Genomic DNA, 18,053 nt, shown 5'->3' on the forward strand with positions numbered 1-18,053 from the left:
AATCTGTTTTCAACGCCAATTCGGCAAATGCTTGGTCACTTGTGGTTCGGACGCTATATCCGATGATTAAATAGTATTATATAATCAAATTAGTACTGGATTTTTTTCCCATGCTTCCAATTGAAAAAAGAAATCAGTCTCGTGAAAGGAACCGTGGATCTAAATCCATTTCTAATTCCAGTCTCATTGCGGATTTCCAAACTCTAAACCATTAGGACGATAGGACGGTAAGAAGTTGGGTAGGAACTTTGGCTCTTTTCTAAATGAAATATTGCCGGCCGGAAAACAGATAAAGGTTGTTGCAGTTTCAGTTAGATCCAATTGTTCCGATATTTGAATTCGAGTATCGGATTCACTAAATCCAGATATCCAATCATTTATCGAGAAAAAAGAAGAGCTGTTTAACGTTGGCAACTTCACTTCACATATGTGGGTCCCACAAGGAGACGTCTTCGTTTTCGTTTCTGGATTTCCCGGGTTCCTGGCTTCTGCAATTGTTGTGGGGAGGGGGCATTGTCGAAAGGCCGAATGGGGCGATGGAGGAGGGCATCTCAGATCGTCAACCGCCTTCGCTACGATCGTTTGTTCGGTTCCCCGCGCGATTCGATTCGTGGGTACCCAGCGATTCCTCTCACTGATATAGGTGTCTCTCTCCATCTCGATCTCTTCTTCCTTCCTGTGATCGTTTCCGCTCGATCGTTATGATCAGAATCATTCCGCCATATGACCAATAAGTCTTTAGTAAAACTCATGCAGGTGCTCAACTGAGGAGAGAACGTGAAATCGTCTATGGTAGTTTGAGCGGATTCCGCCTAGTAGGTGGTGGTGGGACGTGGCGGACCACAATAAGGTCTTTTGGTTCTTTGGCATCAAAAGTTGCACGGGATCCTTCCTTTGCTAAAATTACTGCAGAGGATATAAACTACTTCAGGAAGATATTGGGTGTCAAGAATGTTATTCAAGACGAGGATCGGTTGATCGCTTCGAACACGGATTGGATGAGAAAGTACAAAGGTTCAAGTCAGCTATTGCTTCAACCTTCCAGCACAGAAGAGGTGTGGTATTTGCGTGCTCAAAAGTGTTTAGTGGGTGCCAGGGTTTGACATTCCTTTTGGGGCCAATGTTGATGCATGGAAAATTAATGGTTAAGAAGTACCAAACAATCATAGGAACCATGTTCATGTCTTGATATCTCACCTTCTCTTGGACAGGACATAGATTATCATCTGCACTGGAATAAATTTATCCATTTATAGGTTAAGGAAATAATGATCAATGAAGTGCTGAAAACCGGCTTAATAATGGTTCGTCGTTAGGTGGAGAGCGGGTGGCATGAGGGACGGTTGTGAAAAGGTGTTGAATGCAGACCTTGAATCAAAACCCAGTCCTCTTACTCTGCAGCTTCAGCTTTCCAACGGTATTGTTCTCGCAAGTCGTATGGCTTCGTAGTCAGGCTCACTTGGGGTTTACCTCTCAGGAGGAGCGGACTCCTTGTTGTTGTAAAAGAGGGCTTATCGTTCTTGCTTGAAGATTTGATTGAAATTATTAGCCACAGTAATCGGAAAGCAGAAAGAAACAAATTTTGATGATACAAGAATCCTTGCGTAACCTTTGGACAGTAAAAGATAGGTTAAGGATACCAAGACCTATTGTTAATTTCAGAGAAATGTAATTCGAACAGATATATATCTGAGCACCGTATGTGCAATATGAAGCATATCATTCAATCAAGAAGATACATTATATTGTTTGATAAATGCCTTGGGTGCATACACGAAACCTTTTTATGCATGTTGTTGGAAGGTCATTTAATGAGCTATATTATTAATTCATAAATCACAGGTAATATGAAATTCAGTTGCTTGCTCATCGTTTTTAGTATTGCTGAATATTATATGATATTGTAAGCCAGTTTATGGAGTTTTGTCTTATGCACCATCAAATTTGACACCGATAATTGTCCCGTCTACAGGTGTCACAGATTCTTAAATATTGTAATTTTAGACGCTTGGCTGTTGTTCCACAAGGTGGAAATACTGGTCTAGTGGGTGGAAGCGTCCCTGTATTCGATGAGGTAAACTTTGTTAATGTTTATTATTTTATATATATATATATATATATATATATTTTATTTATTGAAAAACTGGTATATCCCAGACCACTTAGGTTGGGGACAAAAACAATTCCTCTTAATTTTCTTTTAGAAAATGATTTAAACAAAAAGTAAGCATCCCAATATGTTTACGAAGACTAATTTTAAATGTCAAGCATGTGTTTGTTCAAGTTGTTTTTATGAAGAATATCGATATGCATTTAGACTCAATAACTAATTAGAATAATATATGTTTTCCATCAAATCACCCTCAAGTTATTGTCACAGAGGTACGTGTGATATGGCCAAGTACCCATGTTGGTATGAGGGTACGGCCACACAAGTATGAGGGTAGGGCTGTATTTTATAACTTAAAACTTTACCTTTTCACATTTAAACTTTAATTTTGATATTTCCCTTAATTTTGTTTTCCTTTCACCTAGATTCCATATTTTTCTCCCCATTTTCTTTAATTTTGAGAACTTGTGTAGACTATTATATATATAATGTTATATCTAAGTCACATGGGTGCACCAAATATGGTGGCCTTGGGTCCGGGTGTAGCTTGACACGGCACCCGACCCGGTCAAACTGAGTTGGGTGCTGCTGACCGCTCCCGTTCTCTTTTTTTTTTTTCTTCCTTCTCCTATCCTTTCCCTCTTCTCTCTCTTCTCCCCTATTTTATTTAATAAAATTTTGAATTTTGTATGAGATTAAGGTAACATTTGATAAAAAAAGGTTTTAAAATGTAGACAAATAAAATTATATATATATATATACACCCTCGCTGCATATACACCCAATTTTCTTTGAAATTTGCTGCATCTTGCACCCACTCAAGCACCAGCAAGTGCACCCGCACCCCGTACCCATGTGATATAGATTTATATATATGCTCTGCCATACCCCCTGTGCCCATAATTTTCAAAAATGGCGCCCATACACACTGCCATATGCATACTGCACCAGTACCCACACCCATGTGACATTGATCTAACCTTATAAGATCTTGACTCAAGATCTTATAAGGTTAGATTACACAAGAAGTACTTTCATAATAAATTTTAAGGGGTCTGGATTTTATCCCTGACCTAAGTGGTGCGGCATATACCAATTACTCATATGTATGTGTGTGTGCATGTCTGTTGATTTTCTTTCCTAATATAGGCTATAGATTTTATTTTTGGCATTAGTCTTCTTCTAGAAAGGAAAAAACAGAGGAAATACATGAAGCCAGAGAATGTTGACGATTCTAATCCAAATGAGAGAAATGCACAAGGAGGTAGCTTCCAATTTATGTTTTATAATTATACTGCTTAGACAAACTACAGACCTAATTGTACATAATTGTTCCTTAGTGGTAGAGACTTCCTTATGATAATCTGTATTACCCCATTCAGCACTTGCTGAACTAGATACCCTCCTACTCTTACTTTAAGAATAATGAGAATCAAGATAAAGCTTACACACATGATGTTTGGGCATGATTGTAAGTATAACAAGCAGTGCTGTTCAAGTAAAGACAGGAAATCTTTTCTTGAAACATGTTTTCTGGTGATTAGGAAAGTACTAAAAACTAGAAAGGTATTCTCTCTATGATATTTGAGCTGTGATTTAATCAATTCCTGCCAAGTAAACCTCCAAAATGAAGGAAGCAACACCAAGCAACACCAAATCTCTACATTCTTACAGTAAGTAAAACAAATGTAGAAATTTTTAAGTGCTCCAAATTCTGGAAACTGTCTTTGAACTCCTTGTATACGAAAAGTGCTTAAGGTAGTTTTTGATGCTCCAAAATTAAGATTCCTGCTAATTGCAGAATCATTCTGGAATAGGTGGAATAGGGAACACAATGACATTTTCCAAAATGGCACCGTGTTTCATTTTTATGGATGGGTTTCCTTGAAATCACCATTCTGTGTTTGATGGAACTTGGAAAAGGATGATGAAACACTCTTTCCTGCGTTTGATGGAACTGGAAAAATATGAACATATTTACCAACATTCTTTAAATAAATTCTAGATGCTAAAAAAAAGGAATCAAGTTTTATTCAACTGCTTGTTCATTTCTGATAAACACTAATAAAATTCATTTCTGTTTTAGTGCATGCAATGTTCTTTCTTGAGGCATTTTGTTAGTGAACATCTATAGCAGTAGTTGACCGCCCATAACTGCAAAAAATAGTAACACCAGCAAGACCTAAACTGAATTAACAGATTTTCCTTCACTACCATATGATTGAATAAGGTGGCATCATGGAAGCATAATCTTATGCAAAAGTTGTCAAATTAAAGAATTATGGGATTGAGACCCAATAGGCATATCATGGAATTTGTTTCTCTTCATAAAATCACTTAAGCATGTTAAGGTATGGCCTTGAATTAGGTTTTTGTTTTCTGACCTGTGGCAATTATTCCACTTATTTATTCCTAACGCATTATGCAGGTAATTATTAATGTTGGCTTGTTAAACAATATCACATCATTGGACAAGGTAAACATTACACCTTTGATTTCTCAAAATTTTTCCTTTGTGATCCTTTTGACGTATTATCTTTTTATCCTCTTGAATTTTACATGAATACTTGTTTTGGGGTTTGATTGGCATCTATTAAGCTGCAGAAATGTCGTGTCGATTTTCAGATCTTTATATTTTTCATGGCAAGAAAGATCGAAATCTTTTTTTGTTACTATCCCAATTTGATTGTTCTATCTTTGTAAATCTATTGACATCTTTTTTTGCTTTCCCAAGTGGTTATATGTTGTGAATATTTTGTTGCCTTTTCTGGTGATATACATCTCCATTGTCAAAAGCATGTGGGGGCAGAATAGGTGCCTAGGCTTGGTCACTTTGGCAGGCAAGGAAAGAGAACCTGGAACCTTTTTTTCTCTTAATTTAAATCCTCAGTATATTCATTGAAGTGAGTGAGTCGGTTCCCTACCTTGCCTTTTTTTTTCGAGTATAACAATTTCGTTTACACGCTGTTGAGGTCATTAACTATTGCATTTTCTTGTCTATACTACCACTTTTTCCTGAAAATCTCTGTTTTATCTTGTATCCTGTAAGAGCAAAAAAGATAAGTTCTTTGAGGTGTGAGCTGCTTTCGTAGCATCAATAGTTTAAGCACAACTAGCTAGAAAATGTTAGTTTTCTTATCAATTGACTTCAGATTATATGATTTAGTTATTAACCACAAAGTAGTGTGTTTTTTAAAATTTTTAGTACTTAGAATAAAGTCATATCCTGTTTGTAAGATGTGCAATACTTTTTTTCATAGACTACAAGATTAATATGCTACAAACGAAAAAAAATTGTCTCTCTCTAAAGAATTTGAAATCCAGATTTCAAAGATCCATGATTGAACAGTCTAACAGCATGCTGACATTATACACATATGTACACTTTTTTGTATATTCAGGTTATTCTGCTGACCTGTCTTCTGTCCAACATGAACAATTGAACCACTTAAGTATGCCCCAACTTTATTTTCTACTATTCCTTGCAGGTTAGTGGCATACTTGTATGTGAAGCAGGGTGTATACTTGAAAACTTGGATTCCTTCCTCTCTGACCATGGGTAAATTCTTTATGCAGCCAATTTAGATAAGTCAACGAATTTGATTGCCAGATATTCTTGTTTTTTATGATTGAACATAATAAAAGCATTTCTGTTAATAACTAGTTTTCCGTGCCTTTTATATTGGAGGTTTTGATCTCTGTATCTGTGTCGGTCTATGTTTTCTCTTTCCCTTTTGGGTTTTCTAAAACTCTTTTTCTCTTAGAAACATTTAGGCAAGAAAGGTGAAACCATTTTGCCCCTTAAATGAGACTAAATTCTCTACTTTTTTACTCTCTGAGTATACATTTTACAATATTGGTATTCTCCTTTCAAGAAATAACAACAGGCTTTAGACCAGTTTTTTTTTTTTTTTTTTTTTCAGCCATATGTTTTTATATTTGAGGACACAAATTAAGGCGGGGGAGGGGATTTTGAAACATTTGTATGCTGCCTTTTAGTAGCTTATTAAGATTCCTTTTTTTTTCATCATTCCCTTCTGCTTCCCACATTTTCTGAGTTAGAAAAGTTTATTAGGTTTTTATGTGTAACTATTGTGGTGATTTGTAGATTGATGATGCCACTTGACTTGGGTGCAAAAGGAAGCTGTCAAATTGGTGGAAATATCTCAACCAATGCTGGTGGCTTGCGCTTTGTGCGTTATGGATCCTTACGTGGGAGTGTTCTTGGTAAGATTATACACCATCTCTTCTAAACCATGGAATTTTAAAATTGAAGTTCAAATACTATTTGTCACTACATGGTGTTGAAGGTGCAGTCTGCCATAAAGTGGAATATATTTGCATATACCTTTGAAAATAGTATCAGCAAATAGAAAGTGTGATAAGAACCGTTCTTCTTCTTTGAATATAAAGGTGCATTAATGGAATGTTTTTCTTTTCTCTATATATATGTAAGGCATTGTCCGGTTCCCTTATTGGTCTGGCCCCATCAGGCTGCAGCAGAAACATGTTGAACATGTCTTTTGTTCAATTTAGTTGACAGATTCGTTAATCATGTTTTATATGTTTAGCAAAAAGAAAAAAAAGGACTGAACTAGATTAACTTTGGCATTTTGCATGTTAATACTTGCTTAGTTTAGATTCAGATAAAAAAAGCATCATCTAATATATTCTTTGCTGGGACATAACCAAAGGAGTCAGGATTAATGCATTCCCAAGTCTGCAACTAAACCGGAGAGAGGTTTTCGGAGTTCAATTTCTCTTTTATTATCATTTTTCTTAAAGTGGCTCTCTCAAAGGTACGAAAGTTAATTGATTTGTCTCTCTCTTTTTTTGAATTCATTAGAATTACATTGGTTTTCTGGGTCAGAATATCATTAGTGGGATAAGAAAAAAATAAATGTTATTCCTTATTGATATGGAAATAGTGAAAAGTGCTGAACCATAGCCTCATTTTATCAAATGCAAATGGAATGCATTAATTGCACATCTATTTTAAGTGGATGATCAGCATGTAATAATGTAGTACAAAGTACGTAAATTGATTGATCTGTTCTCTTGCTTGCCAAGTTGGCTTATATACTATAGCAGCCAAATTATTTGCAATCAGTTAATTGATGGAGAAATGAAAACACTGTACACTTAACTGAAGCTGCACATCTAAGCAGGAAACTGAACTGACGAGAGGATTTTCAGATTGTCCTCTGATTGTTTTATTTTCTTATTCTGCTATCTTAACGAGTTTGCATTCTATGCATCATATTTCATTTTTGTTCCCATTTGACTGCAAATATCAGACTTCTGTTCTCCTTTCCTAACTCCTGGTTATCCGTCATATTTCTTTATTTGACTTCCAGGTATTGAAGCTGTTCTTGCAAATGGCTCCATATTGGACTTGCTTGGAACTTTGCGGAAAGATAACACTGGCTATGACTTGAAACAATTGTTCATTGGCATGTTACAAGATGTTAATTTCTTTTTTCTGAGACTTTTGCAATTATGCTGGCTGTTGGATTCTACAACTTTAATGCCTTAATCATTTCAGGTAGTGAAGGATCTTTAGGCATTGTTACAAAGGTTTCTATAATGACACCGGCAAGGCTACCCTCAACAAATCTTGCATTTCTTGCATGCAAGGACTACAAAAGTTGTCAGGTTCAAGTTTGTTATGATTTAATATTTCTGTGGTTTCTTTACAAGTTGTGTTTGTACCTTATGGGTATCAGGTTATGAGCTTCAGATTGTATATAACTATTACCTATCCTACTGTAAGGATATTGCTTAAAACTCAAAAACAGACATAAATTTTGATGCAAGCAATGCAAAACTATATCCAATTTTTTACCTGCAAATTGAAAACCATTATTGGATTTAGATGTCCTGAATACCAATGTCCACATCCAATTACTAATTGGACATGAAATTTCTTATTGAAGCTTAGCCAACTACTTGAATTCAGATTTGAATAAATTATTGAATTATATCAAATCATCGACATCCCTTACATATTTTTGCAGTGAAATCCTTCATGGGTATCTTCTTCATTCATGAATTTTGGCATGCTATTTCAGGCCAAAAGAAATCCTGTGGGGTTATTGAATTCATGTATTTTCTTTTACTGGAAAACATAATGTAGTCGTTGTTTGCATGTGCCCGATGTTTCAATGCATTCACAATTTGCAGCAGCAGAGCTATGTTTTGCTTAACAGGAATCAGAATACATATTATTAAGTGCAACTGCTGCAAAACACACAATCAGAAACATGTACATTGTACAACTGTTTGTTACCCATGCTTTGGTTTAAATTGTTGCCGAGAAAAAAGATAAAGGTGAAACAAATTTTTCTCCAAATTTTTCAGGCATTGCCCATAAGTCCATTACTAGCATTACCAAGGAAATCAATTCTGACTTCAATAAATTTTGACAGCCTGACTTATTAGTATTAGGCCTCTCTCCTAGTCTTTACAACGAGTTATCAAGATCTAGCGTCCCAGCATTATATATAACTTTTAACTGGAGAAATGTACAACAGATCTAATGATTACAATCTTGATATGTTTCAGATAAAAGACGAGTGTGAATTGTGAACCCCATTTCCTAACTTATTGAGCCAACTGAAAAAATGCGAAGCTTTTGAAGGTCAATAAAGGATCACAATGTGTATATGGGAAGTTCTATGGCTCACTACTTTCAATATATTATACATCATTGCATCCGTCCCCACTTAGTGCAGATTTCTTTGCATTGGATGGCCTTATAAAGATATCCTCTCAATTACTACAGAAGGTCCCATTTTTCTCTTAAGTCTTGGGGTTTATAGGTTGTATCCATTGTCACATATATCGTGTACGAGTATTATACGGTGAGGAATTTTTCAGGTATAATACGGCAAAGTTGTATACCTCGGCAATATCTTGAGAAAATCTTGGCAAATTTTTTTAAAATTTAAAACATTTAATAAATCCTAAAAATTATAAAAATAAAAATTAATAAAAATATGAAAAAACGTGAAAAAACACGTATAGCACGTGTTTTTTTCACGTTTTTTATTTTCTGGCGTTTTTTTAAAAAGATGTGTCTAATTGCTGTTTTATACGGCTGACTTATTTCTTGCGTATTGTATGCATTTTTTTTTTTAAAAAACACGTTTTTTGTGACAATGGTTGTACCGTAAGGATCTCTTGAAGACCCATCCTTTCATGAGTTACTTGCATATATTTTCCATCCCTAAAATTTCTTGAACATTTGATTTTTTCCCATCTTTGGGACCTCAACCTTAACTAGCTTTTGTCTCTACAACTTAAAATTTGCTTGGAAGGTTAGAAGCTCTTCTTCTCATAAGTTGATCTACTGATTGCATGTGTTTGTAGTTTTTCTCTCTGTATTTAAGAACTGAGTCTAGCTCATATTCTCTAACTTTTGTGCTTTAATTGTTTTACTTATCATTCTTCCAAAAGTTTGCTGTATATCACTGTCCAGTTTGAGTTGTATAACATGGTTTTTCTTTTGGCTATATCAGAAACTCCTTTATGAAGCCAAGTGCAGACTTGGAGAGATCCTCTCAGCATTCGAGTTCTTGGATTCCGAATCAATGAATATGGTATGGTATTTTATTGAAAGAGCTTATTTGTGTCAGCAATATAAGTCTTCTTCAGTGAATTTTTGTTTCATCCTAACATGTGGGTGTAGTGACTCCTTGCGTCTCTAACAAGGAAAAGAACTAAGAAGTAGTTTAATAAATTGTATCACTCATATAATATAGCTTAACTATCTTTCTGGTCATGACATTTAAGTTAAACCATAATGTCATTTAAGGCTGGTCGTGCACATTGTTGTGTCAACTGTAAAACTGAGGGATACCTGTTTACCTAGTGTTTGACTCATTCTATACAACAGCTGGCATATCTTTTGTGTGGAGTTCATCTTCTGTGCATCTCTCTGTATCTATGACTGCTTACCAGTTAAGGAGCAGACATGGCAGGCCAGCTGGGATGCTGCCAGTCATATGGTAACTTACCATCCATGGTTTGGTCCCAGTAGCTGATGATTTTCTTTCTATTTTAGGGGGCATTTGATGGTGAAAAAAGGTTTTGTAGGAGAAACATTTTCAGAAAGAGTATTTAGGGGGACAGGTAAGGGTGATCAATGAGTCAAGCTACTGAAGCTCGAACCCTGACTCATCTAGTGGATGAGTCAAGTTCAACTCAAATGCCGAACATGTTTATTGTAATGAGTTGAGCTTGAGTCGGGTGAGCTCGGCTTGTTTAAGCTCGAGTAAACTTGTCTAGCACATGTATATAAATATTTCCTTATATTGCCCAAATGATATTGGTGTTGCATCAGACGTTTTCTTGAACTCTTTAAAGGGAGGTTGCAATGTCAAACCCTTCTATTGACTCTTTTATTTAAATTTAAAATAATTTTTTTATGCTCAGGCCAAGGTGGCTCGAGCTTAGGCAAGCTGATCTCCAGCTTCCAGGCTTATTTGAGCCGACCTTGAGTCACTGAAATTGATCTCCAGCTGAGCTCGATCTTGCCCAGCTCTTCTTGAAACTGGCTGGTGAACACCCCCAGTGACAGGATTGGATAAAAAGTTTTTGTTAGGGAATAAGTTTTTTGTGTTTGGTCGCTTAGAAAAATTGTTCCTGAACTTTGTTTAGTGTTTGATTGCTTAGCTAAAGTTATTGAAGGGAAGGAGGAAATGAGGGTGATTTTTTTGCCATGCTCACTCAAGGTGGTGACTGAGTTTAAGCTTTAAAGAGCTATTGATAAAGTTCGCTAATTTTAGCAATTGTGATGCGTTGTGAAAATCCAAACAATGGTTACATGTAACACAGAAAGAACAGAACCTGAGTATTATTACAGATGAAACCTAGCACATAGTCATTACATTTCTCCTTAACTAGAATGAACTGAATAATCATTCCCTCCAGCTACATCATTGGTCTCAAAATAGTAGACAGCACCACTTGGAAATATTGTTGGTAGCCATAATAAACATGGTAATACTCAAGCTTCTTATGCAATCATGGGAAGTACATTTGATGATGTTGTTCCATGCTAACATCTTCAAAAGAGGACCAACCAGCTTGACTATTAGTACTGAAATCAGTGAGGAGACCAAGAATACAGCAATCTAGACTTCAGAGGATGAATCAAATAAAATTGAAAGGCATCAATGTGAAAACTAGTATTATCAACCAATGAATAACCAAAACCAATTGGGTGCTTTCCAAATCATATGATCTACATATTAAAACAGAAGTAAATAAATTGACAGTGGGAAACATAAACAAGTCCTAATTTTTCTTACTTTTGTGTTCATTATTTTCATTTTCCTTCTTATAAGCCATATAATTCTCAGCGCTCCAAGAAGCTTGCAAATGTGGAGAACAAGAAAAGCTTCAACCACACCTAAAACCATACCTGCCAATACATTCAAAACAAAATGCTTATCTGATAAAATGCAAGTTGATGCTGGAGCCGACTGTAATTTGATGATCCTTCTGAACCCATGGCCCAAAAAACCACCACATTTCTTGAGCTGAGCCAAATAGAGCCACATAAAATACCTGACAAAGCATTACCTTGAAGAATGGCTGCTAGGGAAGGACTAATGGTCAATGGAGATGACAAGAGACATGACCTTTTTGCAAACTGGAGAAGGCTTGTGGATGTAGAACTTGGTCACACTAACAACAGCAATGTCAAGTAGGCATCTGACCAAGAGATGGAATAGAAGCGAGGAGTTGAAGGGGTCATAGACGATAGGCTTGTGGCAGAAGAGGGAGTCAAGCGCAAACCAGCCATTGCCATAGAACTATAGGTCTATGAAGAGGAAGCGTGGGAGACAGGCAAGCAGTGTGGATGGAGAGAGAACAGTGTGTCGTAGAATAGTGTTCACATGTGAATCCCTAACATGCAAAAATAGTTTTCCCCAAAACATAAGTCTGACCCTGTGGGTTCAACAAAAATAAGGTGCAAAACAGGAACCATTTGATAAACTTTTTTTTGAAAAGTTTATTGATGTTTGATACATTTTCTGCATTTCCACAAAGTCAGGAATATTTTCCCCTTAAGTGAACTTTTTCTGGGGCACCAAATGCCCTTTATGATTCAGTGAGGTGCTTGTCAAATTTCAAGCAATCTATTATTTGCTCGTTTTTTCAGTGGAAGTAGAATCTCTTCAATCCATAAAATTCCAGCATATCCCTTAGTATTTCTATGTTATTATCCACTCCCACTTGTTTGCCAACCATGTTTGGTAGGTTTACCATTACCAATCTACAGTCATAAACCTGATACATGAGTCCTTTTCTTAAACATCCATCATGTTCCCATTTACTGGCCTTTAGTTGAATCCTAGTTACTGCACTACTTCTAGAAAAGACCAATTCAATCAAGAAAGTTTTTGACTATTGTGCTCTATTTAGAAAACATGGATTCCATTTATCCAGTCTCAAATTACCAAATATACAAATGATGTGCTTCAGACCCAAGATAGTGGTCCTAATTTCCAAGTGGGTCCTTCTATATGCAAAGAATTCCAGGTTTGCATGTATTTTGTTAGTTTGATTTCAACTGACCTTTATAACATAAGTACGTGCTTAGCTGATGCTTTGTTTGATTATTTTCAATATGACCTGAGTAACAACTCTTGCTATTGTCCTCATCTGGTGCTTCAAGTTTCACTGTGTTGGGATGAGAGTTGCTCATTTTGGTCTAATCATAGAGAAAGCTAAATGCAAATGAAAAAGTATATGTCACCCAGATTATATAATTTGTGTGGTGGCACACATAGCATATGGCTATAGTTAAAAGATCAACACAAGTTGCTTATTCATATATTTACAACTGTAACGTCTTAAATTTTACACCACAAAGACGGTAAGGGCCTGTACATGAAAGGCATATCTAATGAGCCACTGGGTCTTCCTAAATCTCTTCTAGGGTGGTATTCCACTAGTTGACAAAATTAGGATCTTCATCTGATGTACCACAAGATCCACCAGCGTCTAAAAAGCAGATATGTTGGGGCCATTTTTTCGTCTTCACATTTACCTAACTGTTCTCCTGTCAGGCTGGCCATTTGTCTATCTTGTGTATTTTCTCAAGATATGTTTATTTTTCCATGTGATTTTTTTTTGGGTGCTTTAATGGCAAGGTTTTGTCTAGTTGCATGACATAAATGGAATTTCCATGTATGTAACTTTGTCTACTATTTCCAATAGGTTATTACTTACTTGGAAGGTGTTCGAAACCCATTTCCTTCATCAGACTATAACTTCTATGTTCTTATTGAGACAACTGGTAGCACCGAGTCACATGATAAGTGAGCTGATCTTTTCATGCTTATGAGAAAATTTTCCAGTTATTCATATGCTATTTTGAATATGCATCAGAATTCCTCATTATCCAATGTTGTAAACTTCTTAAAGCCAGTTTTACTTATCCACGAAGTTGTCAAACAACAGCCTGGAAGTGCGGATAATGAAGCGTGAAGGATCCATAACTGGGAGAATATACTTTCAGATGTTTCTTATATTTTCCATAATTCCTTGACTACGACTGGGTGGATGAACTGACAAACCTTTTTGGCTGATGCTTGTTCTCCAACATAATTTGAACTTTGCACATAATCTTGCCTTTTCGCAGTGTATGTGTAGACACTGCTACTGTCCGGTTCTCAGTTTCTATTTGGAGGCGTAATTATGGGGAATTAGGCCTTAAACATTTCTTCAATCTCAAGCTCAAAATTTCTTGCAGAGCATCTGTTTTTGAACTTTGAATGTGTTTTATTGTGCTTTTTTCTCAATATTGAGGTAAAATTACATGCATCAATCATGCAGGGAGAAGCTTGAATCTTTTCTCATGAAGTCTATGGAAGGTGGTTTGATTTCCGATGGTGTTGTAGCTCAAGACATGAACCAAACTTCTTCATTTTGGCGCATTCGCGAGGTATTTTGTGAAATAATTTCAAGAACAATCTACTGTCTGTAGCATTGTCTCCTCAATTTTGTTTCCTATGTTTATGGTGAAAACATTTTTTTTTCATGAATCTGTTACAGAGATAGGCTGTACAACCTTACTGAATGGCCTTTGTGTTTTTCTTCTGACAAAGATGTGTGTGTGTGCATTAGTCTATGCACTGATAAAGATGTTGTCATGCAATTTCATGTCAGAGTCATGTCACTTTTCAATGTCGTAGCTAATCATTGATAAACTAAACTACTGGCGTACACAGAGCGATGCTTTATCAGAGCTTTCAAGGCTTTCCTTATGAATGTTGTCATCATTATATGTGATAACCATCTTTTGAGAATTGCACTCTATCTTGAGGCTAGTTTGTTGCGTTGTATGATTAAAAGAACAGTTGGATATTTTCTCGGAAGTTTTGGGATGTTCAATTTTCTGAATTCCAATTCATCTCCAATTTGTATGGATCTTCAAGGAAGAGTTTATGCTAACAGGCTCTGATGATGTCTGGTCAGAACTCTCTTATTGCTATTAACTGTAAAGGGTATGACACCTAGATTTTCCGTTTGAAGAGAAAACAACCCTCAAACACCCTAAGAACTTGATTTTATTATCATTGACTGGTCTTGCATTTACAAGAATGAGGCTACTTATTTTATTGCTGCAATTTTATGAAAATGTGGATCTGAATCTTAGAGTAATTGCATCCATTTCCCACGACCAAATTACACTATTTTTTCTTCTGGATCCCAAATTCAGTGCCTTATGCTACTGACCCTGTGATTGACTTGATCCATAACAGAGGTGGGGTCATAACACTGAACCATGACCACGTGCTTGTCACATACCAATCTTGTTTCTTGACTTTTCCACCTAAAATTTGGTTGAAAGTTACTTCATTCACATTTAGGAGCTGCACATGTTTAAAAATCTCTTTTCCAATCATTGGCAGTATTTGATGCTATTTGCTGACTTGGTTATTAAAGTTGCCATTATTCAAATGGTCACATCTCTGCTGTATCACCTGCAACTGTCTTCCGTTTTTACTTCCTTGGTTCTTCTGCTATCATCTGTTGTTGATGAAATGTTCTTTAAGATAAATGTTTTATGAGCTTTACCAGTTAGTGCATTTTTTAACAATACTAGGACTATATCAGAGACCTCATAGCTAACTTGATTCATGGGCTCTTGAATTCATAGTCATTTTTTTTATTTAGGATGACTGGTTGGAGGACCTGCTGCTCTGGTACTTGTGGTTTTTCATTATGCCTTAAACATCTCTTGCATTCATGTGTACAAGCAATCAGCCTTTTGACTTCTCTTTGAATTGTCTTTTTCATTTGTAATCTGGGTTTTTTCAATATTTGAAAATAGCATCCTTCTTCTGAAAACATCCTTTGCCTTTCAAGTTTATCATTTTAAAATTGCAAAAGAGGACCATTATCTGACCTTTCTTTTAGTTTCTTTATTTTCTAAATGGGTGACTTTAGTGTCTAAGGTATTCTCTTCCTGTCTGAGTTGGTGGACATATTTGTGCTCATGTGCATAACAGACACCTAGAGATTTAAACATGACCTGTATATAATAGTTTTGTTGCTAAGAACAGAAATTGCTCAATTGGAAATTCTGCTTTGGATTATAAAGGTGGTAATTTTTCTGAAACCAGTGCCACATAGTTACACCATGGAATCTGTTCAAAATTACAGCTTCCTTAATATTAGTTCTTCAGTGTTTTTTTTCCTCTTTCATGTCAAATGGTGCAGATCCACATGCTTGTTCTTTTTCTCCGCTCTGTTTCCCCAAAAATGCATTTAGATGGCTTGTCAATTGCAGGGAATTAGTGAAGCATTAGTCAGAGCAGGTGCTGTCTACAAGTACGATCTATCCTTGCCTGTTGAAAAAATTTATGAGATCGTGGAGGAAATGCGGTCAAGATTAGGTAATTAAATGTGCTTTCCCCATTTATAAAAATTCAGGTTATTGTTTCTTCACAAACTTTTTACTTCCTGTATGGGCAATCGGTGTTTGCTTTTCTTGGAGACTCTTTCATCCTGTTGCCACTCTCCTCTAGTCATTCTGTAGGTGACTTGGTTCACATTTTATCAGGTCAGTCAGCAACAGTTTTGGGATATGGCCACCTTGGAGATGGTAATCTGCATCTGAATGTCTCTGTACCTGAATATGATGACAAAGTAACAGCAAAATCCCTTTGTGGTTCAATAATGAGATCTTGTGATCATATGCCTTGCCTTGATGCAATTACTTGATAAATATAATGCACAGAGAAAAACTGACCCAGCTCTAACTCAAAACTTTCAGGTTTCTGCAAAAATTGAACCTTTTGTATATGAATGGACATCCAAGCATCGGGGAAGTATCAGTGCTGAACATGGACTTGGGCAGATGAAAGCCAATGAAATCCATTACAGCAAGCCTGTTGAAGCTGTAAAATTTATTTCCTTGGTTGCCTTTTTCTAAATAGATAATAAAGTACCCTTTATCGCCAAATGTTGTTAAAGGTGTTTCCTTAAACTAGGTATAAATTTCAAAATGGTGCATGTTAGTGAGTTAGAAAATAGCAATTTAGTTCCACATCTCCAAAAGTCAGTGACATTGAAAAGATTCATGATAGTTTCACAACGTTGCCTCTTCTGAAACATTATCAGCGTGATAGGAAACTAAACATCTATTATAAAGCTAATTTATGTCATATTTCTTTTCGCGAATAATTGTTGCTTTTGTCTTTTTAAGTTCACAATGTCCCAAAAGCTCCACGATTATATCAAAAAATCCCTAAGTCCTGCAATATTGTTTTTGCATGCAATTAAATTCATCAGGAAGCATATTAGTCTGCTGCCTTTGGAAAACCAAAAAGAAAGGATTTCTATTCGTGATTGACCTGTGACGATAGTGCTCTTGAAGTTTGTCTTTGGTATTCAGAAGTTGCAGCTTCAATCCTAGACAGCAAGTTCTGGTTGCTTGACTCGTAATAGAATATGAAGAATCTGGTATTCTGTCGTCTTTGCCTTCAAACCTAAAATTTATTTGACCACTTGAGAATCTTATGCTGCTAGCTCATGTTCTCAAATGTGGAGTTTATTTAAAACATGAAGGCCTACTTGTTCTGTTATTTTTGAAGTTCTCAGAATTTGCAATTCTTAATCAATCTTACAAATTTATTTCCTTTGTGTGCCGATGGGTGTGGCACTCTTGCATGCATCGTACAAGTTTGTGCATTTTTCTTCCTATTTTCTAATTCTTTGTGTGCATATCAGGTTCAACTCATGGCTTCCATAAAGAAGCTGTTGGATCCCAATGGAATAATGAACCCATACAAAGTTCTTCCTCAGTCCGTACTTTGCTAAAGGTAACGTAACTTTGGCTGATTGCAGAGTTCCTTGTTATGCTTTCCGTACATCGTTTTCTGGAATTTAATGCTCATGTGTTAGCATAACAAAATCACTGTTCCTCTTTTGGGTGATAATTGACAATATATTCTGGTTTCTCATGCTAATGGATTGATTAAAGGTGCACCATGTTCGTTATTGAATAAACCGTGCATTGTGCTTTTGAATCACTGAACACAATAAGGTCGCAAATGTAACATCTGTATGTTACTGTATCATTTATTATCTATTGCTGAAAATACTTGAAGTCACCAGGCACCAGTTGTGCTGAAGCATCATATTTAACCATCTAATAACAAAGGATTGGGATCTCCCTCGCTGTCTTCCTCTCTCTCACACACCGTGTGTGCAAACATGTTCATGCACCGCACAGACCCACATTCAAAGGGACACGAGGGGGTTATTCTTCGGCTTTATCTTAAAACGAGGCAATTCGAGCTGACTTCAAGTTTTAAGAGTTCAAGCCGAGTTGAGCTCGAGCTAATGAAATCAAACTCAACTCGAGCTCGAACCGAGTTCGAATTTCTTTCAAAACACTCGAGCTGAGTTCGAGCTGGCT

At 36.2% G+C, this 18,053-nt stretch overlaps 1 protein-coding gene across 2 annotated transcripts; it reads left to right on the top strand.

The window, feature by feature from the left end:
* The first annotated feature begins 434 nt into the window (after positions 1–434).
* Positions 435–17,786, top strand: LOC116266371 (D-2-hydroxyglutarate dehydrogenase, mitochondrial). 2 transcript variants are annotated; one of them, XM_050075710.1, is made up of 15 exons: positions 437–643; positions 757–1,055; positions 1,973–2,074; positions 4,539–4,586; positions 5,599–5,669; positions 6,219–6,337; positions 7,468–7,567; positions 7,660–7,765; positions 9,631–9,711; positions 13,343–13,443; positions 13,961–14,069; positions 15,921–16,026; positions 16,194–16,279; positions 16,407–16,532; positions 17,363–17,782. In XM_050075710.1, the coding sequence occupies exons 1-15, from the start codon at positions 529–531 to the stop codon at positions 17,450–17,452; spliced, it is 1,659 nt and encodes a 552-aa protein (XP_049931667.1). In that variant the 5' UTR covers positions 437–528; the 3' UTR covers positions 17,453–17,782. The 2 variants fall into 2 exon arrangements, with proteins under 2 accessions (XP_049931668.1, XP_049931667.1); XM_050075711.1 differs by lacking the exon at positions 1,973–2,074 and having other exon boundaries at positions 435–643; positions 17,363–17,786.
* The last annotated feature ends 267 nt before the right edge of the window (positions 17,787–18,053 follow it).

Source organism: Nymphaea colorata, chromosome 1 (genome assembly GCF_008831285.2).
Source record: "Nymphaea colorata isolate Beijing-Zhang1983 chromosome 1, ASM883128v2, whole genome shotgun sequence".
In the NCBI taxonomy this organism is placed as follows: domain Eukaryota; kingdom Viridiplantae; phylum Streptophyta; class Magnoliopsida; order Nymphaeales; family Nymphaeaceae; genus Nymphaea; species Nymphaea colorata.